General features: G+C 43.6%; 1 protein-coding gene across 1 annotated transcript in view; it reads right to left on the bottom strand.

Moving 5' to 3' along the window:
• DNAH12 (dynein axonemal heavy chain 12) overlaps positions 1–12,177 on the bottom strand; it is a 1,160,754-nt gene that overhangs the window by 388,785 nt on the left and 759,792 nt on the right. The window contains 3 exon segments of the mRNA XM_029600929.1: positions 870–1,036; positions 8,157–8,295; positions 8,454–8,605. Of these exon segments, the coding sequence (XP_029456789.1) occupies positions 870–1,036; positions 8,157–8,295; positions 8,454–8,605 (458 nt within the window).

Below are 12,177 nucleotides of genomic sequence, written 5' to 3' on the forward strand. Positions count from 1 at the left end.
AAAATAGAACCGTTTGATAAGTACGTTTTGAGAACAAAGAGGGATTCTTTGGATGTAAGATGATGTTCTTTAACATTACTTTGTTATTTCTGGAGCCTAATGAATGAGATCAAACATTATACAAAAAGAAGGAAAGCCCCGAAGCAGCTGATAACGAAACACGTACACATCAGCGATTCTCTTTTACACAACATTATAATTGAACTTTGAAGTCTAAAGATTTTAAGATAAGTACATATTTGTTTGGAATTAAACTTTGTATCTTTCAGAACATTAGCAAGGAGATTTTAATTCACAAATTCACAATTTTTTTGCACAGTCATCACATATAAAGTTCAAAGAGGGAGAGAGGAGGCTTTAACACCAATGACTGGAATTATGCAAGTAGTGATGTAAACACTTGGCAACTTCGGAGGTCTTTTTCTTCCCACAAAAAATAAAAAAATTAAATTGTGAAATATAAATAAAAAAATGAAATAAAAGAATGTTATTTTTTTCTTAAGAATTTTTGAAGTAAAGATAATCCCTCTTAATAATAAAAATATTGTGAAGAACTTTATCTGGTTCTCTCTTGCAGAGAACCAAATAAAAATGTATAATAGTACCACCTGGTGGTGGGTCTAGGGCTAATCAAATTATACTGCTAATCTTCAACTAAGACAAATAAAAGCATTACTCTGTTAGAAGTAACATAAATGTGAAACAAATTAATAAAATTTTATTGAAAATGATGTCATAGATTCTTTATTTTTCTGCACATTTCAACTGTAGTTCTTTTCAAAAGGACATTAAAAATACAGCTGAGTTCATGTTTAGTTTAGATTCAAACATTATTCAACTATTTAAACTCCCAATTTTTAAATACGTACCAATTTCCATGATCAAAAAACTGTCTTAGCAATTCAATAGGGGGTTGAGCACCATATTTTTCTAATGCAGGCATATTCATATCATCAACAAATATGATACACTTTTTCCCCATAGGAGGTCCATATATTCCTTTACGTCTTTTATCCAGCCTGGCCATAATTATGTTCTGAAAAGCAGAAAGCAAAATTGCTTACCTTGTAATAGGTGTTATCCCAGGACAGCAGGATGTAGTCCTCACATATGGGTGACATCGGTAATGGAGCCCTATGACGGAAAACTTTGTCAAAGTTTCTAAAAGCTTTGACTGACACTGGCACACTGAGTGCACTGAGCATGCTCAGCATGCTATGATCCCTGCGTCCACAGGGGTCTCCCTTCAGTCTCGTTTGTAGCATTATGCGTAAACGAAAATATAAAAGAAAATAATAAAATGTATCGGACCCAACTCCGCGGGGTGGCGGGTGGGTTCTGTGAGGACTACATCCTGCTGTCCTGGGATAACACCTATTACAAGGTAAGCAATTTTGCTTTATCCCAGGACAAGCAGGATGCTAGTCCTCACATATGGGTGATTAGCAAGCTAGAGGCTGAGTCATTTTGTAGTGAAGCAACAGTGAAGAATTGTTGGTGAAAATGAGGCAGCCGAAGATCACAGCAGGTTGGATGTAGAAGGAGTTGGGAATATATTGGAAACAAGTTCTGTAAGACAGATTGTCTAAAGATCGAATCTTGTCATTTTTCTTTGCCCTAGCAATAAAGAGCTGCAAAGGTGTGAAGGAAACTCCATGTTGCAGCTTTATATATGGTAATAATGGGCACTGAACGATAGTGTACTACTGATGTAGACATCGCCGTTACTACGTGTGCTGTTATTCGCCCTTGGAGAGGAACGTTTGCTTTTTCATAACAGAATTCGATACAGACTGTTAGTCGGTCGGAGAGAGTCCGCCTTACTACCGCGACTCTTGGTTCATTTTATGTGAAAAGAAACAAAGAGTTGGTTGGATGTCCTATGGACTGCCGTGCGGTTCAGGGAAAAAGCTAGTGCACGTTGTCAGTCTAAGGTGTATAAGACTCTCTCTCCTTGGCTAGAGAGAGAAGTCTTGAAAAGAAAGCAGGCAAGACTATTGACTGATTAAGTGAAAATCTGTTACTACTTTTGGTAGGAATTTGGGGTGAGTGCAAAGGACTACTGTGTCGTGCAGGAACCTTATGTAGGGTGAGTATGTGACGAGAGGTTGCAACTCACTGACCCTCGTAGCCGATGGAATGGCTACTAGAAATACTTGTTAGGAAAGAAATTTCTTGTCGCAGGAATGTATCACACTAGATCCCATTTAATGAGCAGTGGTCAAATGGGGGGCTTAAGGTGAAGTAAGCCTCTCATAAACCGACATACTAGAGGGTCACACTGTTATTGGCATATCACATATTTCCCGTGATATGCTGCTAAGGCATTTAGGTGTACTCTTACAGAGGATGTCTGGAGAACAGAATCCGAAAGGTGATATAAGTAATCTAGTACAGAAGGAGTGGGGCAAGAAAAAAGGTGAAAACCTGTTTGTGTGCACCACTTGGTAAATCTAGTCCACTAAAAGTGGTAAGGTTTACGTGTGGAAGGCTTTCATAAAGCTACGAGAACTTTAGAGACTTGTGTTGAAAGATTACGTGGTTGCAGAATTTCAACATTCAAGCTGTCAGGGCAAGAGTTGTAAGGCTGGGATGACGCAACTTGTCCTGATTCCGAGTTATGAGAGTGGGCGCTGTGCCCAGGCGAATTGGTCTCTGATCGAGAGGTCGAGGAATATAGGAAACCATACTTGTCAAAGCCCATATAGGGCTAAGAGGACTATTGTTCCTCTGTCCTGTTGTAGGTTCATGAGAGGTTTGGCTATGAAGTATGGGAAGCATACTGGTCTCGGGCAGGACGAGGGCCTGAGGAACAGTGAACTCCGTCCCGGCTCAGCATGATAAGAGTGTTGGTTATGAGAGGTAGTGGAAGAGGCACATTTAGGAGGCCCTTGATGGAAGAAAGGCGTAAATGTGAATGCAGTGAAACCATGTGTAGGTAGTAGAATCTGTGCACCGTCTGGTTCGATTCGGAAGCAGAGGGCAAGTTCGGTTGACCTCCGCTCTAGAAGATTTCTCTTGCTACACATGTCCAAGACCATTCGAGAGGATGGACCTATCTGGAGAAGGTCTGCTAGTGCGTTCAGTAAGTGTCTGAGAACAGTGCCCGAGGATGCATAAGTGAGCAAGGGCTAAGGATAAAGCTGTGCAGCTTCATTGCAGAGCAGCTAGGATGTTGTGTATGCTTGTATGTTGGAAAGTACATTGTCCCAATGCTGTCTGTCTGTATGCATAAAGAATTGTTGCAGAGGCAGTATTAGAAGGCATAAGGGTATAACTCATGGTACAAGATCCAGGAAGTTTATGCGTAACTGCTTGGAGTGGAATAGACACATATTGGGTTGAGAAGATTTGTGGTCAAACTTTCAACTTGAAGTAAATGCGAGCATGAGCAGGAAATAGACTAGGTTATGCAGCTGTCCATGCAAGGAAAGCGTGAATGATGTTGGACTCCGTAGAGAAACAGCATTCACCGATATTGAGTCAAAGAAATACCTCAGTTGCGAAGCTGGTGCCACCGGCAGAGCTTGGAATTGTAAGATCGTTGACTCACCATGAGGCACATAGGAAGAATAGAGATAATGTACTTACTGTGTTTTGGAAATATGGTAACGAGAGATACCATTTTACCTGTGCCTTCTGAAGAAAGTTGGTATTTCTGAGGTCCAGGATGGGTGGAGAGTAACTACTTTCTGTTGAAAGAAAGAATAATGTAATTAAAACTCCCCAACCCCCGTCTTCCCCCCTCTGCGCTTTGAAGCATGTAGGGGAGTGTACCGGGAGACTGCTCTGATATCCGGCTAGTTGGAAAACCGGGAGGTGTCCAACTGGAGTGGTTGATGTAATGTGGATATCAGGTATCCTCCCACGGGAGTGGGAGCGGTAAAGTCTTACCCGCATTTCTAAGTGCTGTACAAGGAGACATCGAGACCCATATCAGACTTCGAGGTGGACTTGTAGTTGAGGCAGCATGTGCTGGATCTCGTGTTTAGCAGAACAGTAAATGCACCTGGAACTTTGGTACTGAAACAGGAACCAAAAGCTAGAGCATTAATCAGTGCAGAGCCATGTTGCTGAAAAAGGGAGGAAGCCCTGAAGCAAACCCAAAGAAAAGAAAGAGAGGTTCTCCTGGTATTGTGGCTAACATAGCTGGCATAGCGATATGTGACACTAATACAATTCTTGGAAAGTACATGACCTAGAACTTTTCTAAGCATGTGGCTAGAATTAGAGAACACATTTCAATGGGAATGCCGCAGAAGCGGGTACTTACCATCCGACATGAACCGCCGAAGGATGAGCCGGTGAAGATTGCTGGCTCCATGGATTTCCGGAGTCCTCTCGGAGTAGCCTGTGGACGTTAACGTCCGTCTCAACTCTGATACCTGGTATGGTGGCGCAGGTATAAAGGAGACAAGGCTGGGCATAGCTGGTGCTTAGACCGTAATGAGCGGAGGGCCAGAACCCTGCACCGATGTCGGTGGGGTACGCCTGGGAACAGGGAGCCAATTGACGAACTCATGAACTCAACCATTGTCGCAGCGGCTCGATGTCTCTTGACGCCAGTGCAGAATTCTGCAAACCTCGATCCGGTGTGCCGTTGGCAGTGGTGATGTTGCTCGGCCCCAACATCGTCCAGCATCGAGAAGAATAGCCGCAATGCGTTGAATGGCGTCGGTGGCAGACGGTCACCGTGTTGGTGATGATGCATGCCACAGTGCTCGACCTGGTCATTCCCCAGCGGCGAGATGTAAGCCCTTGCTGTCCTGGATGGCGATCGATGATGGCTGTCAGCATGCCTGCTTTGCTCCTGATATGGGCTTTAATAAGGACCCAAAGCATGGAGCACTGTGTTCAGGGGAGGGCATTGTGTGGCGGTGTTATGTCGACATTGACGGTAATCAAAAACATCGCTGGTTTCGGAAAAATGATATGGGCATTGACGAAGTCAATGACCGCATCCATAAAACATAGAAGATGCCGATGGGAATGACGTGGGTGTCGAGATCATTGATGTATGGAAGCGGGCACCGACAAAATCTGCAGTATGGCCACGGGCATCGACGGCATTGATTGGATCGACTCGGGCAACAATGACTCCCATGGCATCCATGCCACGGACATGAGCACCGATGGAATCGATGTTGACATGGATGCCATGCATGGAAAAGGCACTGGCATGGCTGCCATGCAGGAAATTGGCATTGGCATCGATGCCATGCCTGGAAAACAGCCTGGCATCGATGGAAAACAGCCTGGCATCGATACCATGCCTGGAATCAGCCTGGCATCGATGGAATCAGCCTGGCATCGATGGAAAACAGCCTGGCATCGATGCCATGCCTGGAATACAGCCTGGCATCGATGGAAAACAGCCTGGCACCGATGCCATGCCTGGAAACAGCCTGGCACTGATGCCATGCCAGGAAAACAGCCTGGCATCGATGGAAAACACCCTGGCACTGATGCCATGCCTGGAAACAGCCTGGCATCGATGGAAAACAGCCTGACACCGATGCCACGCCTGGAAAACAGCCTGGCACCGATGCCATGCCTGGAAAACAGCCTGGCATCGATGGAAAACAGCCTGGCACCGATGCCATGCCTGGAAAACAGCCTGGCATTGATGGAAAACAGCCTGGCACTGATGCCATGCCTAAAAAACAGTCTGGCATCGATGGAAAACAGGCTGGCACCGATGCCACGCCTGAAAAACAGCCTGGCATCGATGGAAAATCTGACATCCATAATAGAAGGATGGCATCGATAGAACTGACTCCCAACAGCGATGGAGTGCCCCGGGTAGCGGTGGCATTGACCCGATTATGGATGGAAGCGACGAGACAAGTGTTCGTCGATGGCATCCATTCTGGCAATGCTAGCACTGATAAAGCTAAGGAAATAAATCAGTGCCATGTATAAACATAGATGGCACTGATAGAATGATGTAGGGAGGATGGCATCAGGGTACCGCAGGGGGAGGGGTACCTGTGGCATCTGAAACCGCAGGATGGCCTGAAGGGGGTACCGACGGTAGCGATGGGGTATTACTGCGCGAAGGTACTGAGGAAAGTAAAGGACCTGAATCTACAGAGGCCCTGGCGGCACCGGTAACCGTGGAAGTCCCTGTCCCACTAGCGCTAATAGCCAAGCAGAGTGTCACAGAGGGACACTGCAGGCTATGTGTGACTAACTGAAAAATAGGGAGAGGGAAGGCCGCAGTCGGTTGGCAGCCAGAAAGGTGACAGGAACCGATCGAAAAAATATGGCATAGTACTCACCGAACGTCGAATTAAACCAATGCGGAGGGAGACCCGTGCAGGGAAAGGTGTTTGTGAAGTAAAAATGTAAATGTTTTATGAGGAAAAAAGTGTTAGGATTTCTCACAGAGCTCCAACTGCTATGCTTACAGCAGAGCGGAAAAAAGAAGACTGAAGGGAGACCCCTGTGGACGCAGGGATCATAGCATGCTGAGCATGCTCAGTGCACTCAGTGTGCCAGTGTCAGTCAAAGCTTTTAGAAACTTTGACAGAAAGTTTTCCGTCATAGGGCTCCATTACCGATGTTACCCATATGTGAGGACTAGCATCCTGCTTGTCCTGGGATAATGAGAATTTTATACGTCAAGCACTTCAGATAAATCCTGTGGTAAAATGTAACCTTTCCTTGTATATTTGACAGTTCACCATTTTATACTGAACAGTACTAATAGTGTCAGATATTAAGCAGTACCATTAATGCAAAGATAGATATGCAATTCCTGACAACAATCAGCTACTTATGAATACTTTCTGCTAACACAAAGTTATAGCCTTAGTCATAGTTGGAGATTATAGGATTAAACTCCCACATCATGATTACAGCAGGGGTAGGTAACTGGTCTTGGATCGCCACGAACATCTGAATTTTAGATTAACCAAAATACGCACATTAATTGGGTTCTTAGACCATATATATTCAGATCAATCCTGAAAACCAGACCTGTTTGTAATTCTCCAGGATTGAAGTTGCATATCCTTGAAAAACATATTCTAAATTGTCTGATTCCTATCAATCACACAGTGTAACTTTGAAAATCCCTTCTCTGGTGGGCTTGCAGGTACATATGTGCTTGCAGAGTTTGTAAATGCAAATCCCCAACAAGAAATATATACAGGGAGTTAAAAATAAACTTCCTGCATGTACCTTGCCAGTCTGGCTTCATCCCTCCACCAGTTGTCTCTTTTCCCTGTAGGAAATATGGAGGTGGGGAGAATTTTCAAAGAAGGCTTCATGGATAAACACCCATTTACAGGCAAAGAATCCTCCCTGTTTTGACCATACAACTCCATATTGCTTAGGTTCTCAATGTCAGCCAAAAGGCCAAGAAAGGACTGTCCTCATCTCATGGCTCAGACCATTCATTTCAATAGCCAAAAGGCCAAGAAGCAGTTTATACTGGCCACTACTTTAGCGACACTGCTGTAATACCTGCATAAGTTTTAACCTCCTTGTCTAGCAACTAGAAATCGGAATGCAAACTTTAAATTTTCAGTTTGATTATATTTTGCCAAGTGTCTATTCTTAGGAGGTTTTAGATAACATTAAATCCTACATATTGGGAAAGATGTGAACAATAATTTTTTTCTTTATGGGACTTAAAGCTAGAATTAATTTTAAATGTTAAAAATAAATAAGTCATCTGTTAGTCCCATCCTTCTTGAAACTCCAATGACACACAAAACCCTTTGACATCACCATATTTTAGCGTACTTTAATAACAGAACTGAAACAAATTTTCTAGATAATATAATAATTTGCACAGCAACAATGAACAGAGCAGTACAGCATTCCACCGCTACTTAAGACTAAGACTTCCCACTGCTGTTTTGCCCTGCCAGATAACTCAGCATCTGACCATCTAGTCATATAAGGCTATATATTATTACAATAAAAGTGGAAGAGTTATATAATTGAAGATGTTCAAAAGCATAAAAAGCTGCTTTTTTATGTAAATTTCAGCAATTATATTGTAAGAATTCAGTAACAATATTCCTAGTCCCAAAACTTTTGAAATTATTGTATTTAAAACATGTAACAAAAACAGCTTTTTCCCTTTATTTTGCTTTATTGGTCCTGACTTTAATAAATCACCATAAGTAGAATTTCAGAATTACCTGGGTCTGATTGGCACTGGTCCTTGCAGAGAAGTTGATGAAGAATGGAAGAAATTTTTCCTTATCTAAGTTGTTCATTAATTTGTCCTTCACATAAATAGATTTCCCTGTACCAGTTGGCCCCACAAAGAGAAGAGATCTTTTTAAAACAAAATAAGATATTATTACCCACCACACAAGAAAAATTAAAAAAAAAAAAAAATACAACAGCATGAACCTAGAAATACTGATATTCTCATTGATAAAGATTTATTGATAATACAATATGTATATACAACTTAAAACAGATTTCCTTACTTGTTATACTGGATGCATAAGTCCAAGAGAAAAGTATATCTTATTGTATCCATTGTTGGAACTATGATGTCTTGAATCTTTGTATTTTTACCACCCAAATTTGTGCTTTTAATTGACTCATTCCAATGAACCCAGCGTCCACGGGCTTTCAGCTGAGAAAAAAATTCATATATCTCTTTTAAGGGTCTATTCAATAAAACAGATATGTATGCTGTCATACATTATCGTCCATTATTAGCAAGTAGACCCCATTGAGATTAATAGAGCCTATTAATTAACACCACAAATTAATCCAACAATATGTTAGTTTATTTTGGTAAACAGGCCCCTTAGCTCTTTAACTCTACTAGAAACTACTTATTTCTAAAGGAAGGAAGCAGTCATTGTTCTATTTTTCTTTGTTTCCAATTTTTTTCAAACCTGAATGTTTAAGTCCTTTCCTTAATCAGTGCCTAATTGTTATTTTACTCCACACTTTCCCTAAATAGAACTGAGTAATATCTACTTAAATAAAATTGATTTAGTTGACTTATTTCTCTCTAAAGACATCCTTCTGAATACAAATACACTTTAGAAGCTCTCTTTCAACATTAGCTTCAATTCTGCAAAATTCCTGAAATGTATATTGTACATTTTCAAAGAGCCACTGAGTAGTGGCATTATCCGGTTCATTTTAACTGGTTAATTTTGTACAGATATTCAACCACAGCTAGATTTGGAACAGCCATTTGTATGACAGATAAATTTAGCCAGTTAGCACTGATTATTGCACTAAGGCCTGGATTTATCAAAATGCAAAAAATATCACATGCGATAGGAAAAGGGGTGTGTTTTATGGTAATAGACAGTTTTTCACAAAGTGCACTAATACCTATGTGAAACACTAACTTTTTCACACTTTGCGATACATTTCTATTTCCTGCATACAACCACTGGGTGGACCATTTTTAGTAGTTTTGAAGCTCCCGGAGAGCCAGCCTAGCAAACAGGCCGATTCAGTACCGACTCGTAAAAAAAAGTGCGGCAGTGTCCGGCGCCCGCTCATTTGACGCGTGCACATTTTGGTTCACAATCCGCTCGATTCAGTATTCAAATTAGAGGCAAATCCAAGCGGCGCCAAAGGAGTGCCAAAAGCGCACCTATCAAGCGGTAGGCGTTCGCAATCGATTTTACTGTATAGGACGTTATAGAGCGCCTATACAGTATCCAGGGTGCGCTGCTTCCATACCTGTCATTTCTATGGAATGGGAAATGTCATTTTGAAACTGTAACAAAATGTTGCATTCCAAACTTTTTTTTTTTTTTAATGTAATTTTTATTAAGGCGTTTGCAAATATAGGAACAACACATACAATATATATATATGCACGCATGATATTCCAGTACACGAATCAATAAAGTATAAGCACTTGCTCCACCTGATGAAAATTGTACAAACATAGAGAATGTAATTATGTACTATGTGTAACATAACGCATGCTATCAAATGTCAGTTGAATGGAAATGAAAAGATGAGAATAAATGAAGTGGAAAACTGAAAGGTCTTTGCCAGTCGTGTCGGTTCATTGGAGTTTGGCAATACTTAAGATGCAGTAGACTCAGAAGTCTGCAGACAGTTCTCGTCTCTCCATGTTATATATGGTGACCATGTCCGGAGAAATTTGGGGAGATGTCGATGTTTTTGAGCAGTTATCTTATACATTGTGCATGCTATGTCCAATTTCCGTAGCAGTGAGTCCTTTGTAGGCACTAGAGGCTGTTTCCAGGTGGCTGCCAGAATGCAACGTGCTCCCAAGCAAAACTGGTTAATCAACACACTTTCAAATCTGGAGTCACCAGCAGGTACATTCAAGAGACCTTGGACGGGAGTTAACTCCACTTGTCTTTGTAAAGTGCATTGTATGATATCATTTACATCAGACCACAATCTCCTTACTTTGGGGCATTCCCACCACATGTGCAGGTAAGACCCAGTTTGACTACAACCTTTCCAGCATAAGGCATCTCTGCACAGTTTGGCTTTAAACAGCCTGCTTGGAGTGAGGTGCCAACAAAATAAAATTTTATATCCATTTTCAGTAAGAGAAGAAGAAACAAAACACCTCTTAGTGTGGAGAAATATTTGATCCCATTCTTCATCAGTAAAAGAAATACCCAATTCCTCCTCCCATTTGTGAGTATATTTCGGCCGGCCCACTACAGAACCCTACGGCATATTATAGATTTTAGATAAGCCTCCCTTTATGCGATCTGCGTGGTCACACCAGCCCTCAAATTGAGACTTTCCTTTAATTAGTTCTCCCTGGACAACCTCCCGCCGGTCATATTGTCTAATTTGCAAATATGAGAAGATGGCAGATGGGGATAACTGGTATAGCTCCTGGAGTCGATCAAATGACATTATACCATCCTTATCCCTAATCTGACCCATTGTTATTACGCCCTTGCTTTTCCATTCACTAAACAGCAGAGAATCCCATCCCGGGGAGAATTTAGTGTTATGAAATAGATATGTGTTAGAGAAATATTTTCTCTTGCCCACAAGAAGAGATTTCCACTGATCCCACTTCTGTAGTGTAATTTTGAGTGGGAGAGGAATGTCTCCTACTATTTTCCATGTCCTTTTGGGTTGCCAGGTGAGGGCTTTAAGAGGAAAAGATCCGGAGGAGCGAGAGAGGAGGTCGGTGTGAGCTGGGAGGCACCCGTTTGTGCTGCCACGAGGCAGCAGAGAGACTATACCAACTGCTCCACGACGCGGTGAGTCTGAGCCCGGACCGAGTGGGCGGACCCGACTGGTGACATCATCAAAGGGCGCCACCGGGAGACTATAAGATCGAGGGCCCTGCGAGCAGCCGACTGAGGAGCGAGAGAGGAGGTCGGTGTGAGCTGGGAGGCACCCGTTTGTGCTGCCACGAGGCAGCAGAGAGACTATACCAACTGCTCCACGACGCGGTGAGTCTGAGCCCGGACCGAGTGGGCGGACCCAACTGGTGACATCATCAAAGGGCGCCACCGGGAGACTATAAGATCGAGGGCCCTGCGAGCAGCCGACTGAGGAGCGAGAGAGGAGGTCGGTGTGAGCTGGGAGGCACCCGTTTGTGCTGCCACGAGGCAGCAGAGAGACTATACCAACTGCTCCACGACGCGGTGAGTCTGAGCCCGGACCGAGTGGGCGGACCCGACTGGTGACATCATCAAAGGGCGCCACCGGGAGACTATAAGATCGAGGGCCCTGCGAGCAGCCGACTGAGGAGCGAGAGAGGAGGTCGGTGTGAGCTGGGAGGCACCCGTTTGTGCTGCCACGAGGCAGCAGAGAGACTATACCAACTGCTCCACGACGCGGTGAGTCTGAGCCCGGACCGAGTGGGCGGACCCGACTGGTGACATCATCAAAGGGCGCCACCGGGAGACTATAAGATCGAGGGCCCTGCGAGCAGCCGACTGAGGAGCGAGAGAGGAGGTCGGTGTGAGCTGGGAGGCACCCGTTTGTGCTGCCACGAGGCAGCAGAGAGACTATACCAACTGCTCCACGACGCGGTGAGTCTGAGCCCGGACCGAGTGGGCGGACCCGACTGGTGACATCATCAAAGGGCGCCACCGGGAGACTATAAGATCGAGGGCCCTGCGGCGCGCAGCCGCCGGCGCGCCCCTGGTAAAAAATTTTTCCTTTAGTAAATTTGTTTATATAATGGGCAGGAAACGCAAATCTAAGACCTTTGCTTCC

This window comes from Rhinatrema bivittatum, chromosome 4, assembly GCF_901001135.1.
Source record: "Rhinatrema bivittatum chromosome 4, aRhiBiv1.1, whole genome shotgun sequence".
NCBI lineage: Eukaryota > Metazoa > Chordata > Amphibia > Gymnophiona > Rhinatrematidae > Rhinatrema > Rhinatrema bivittatum.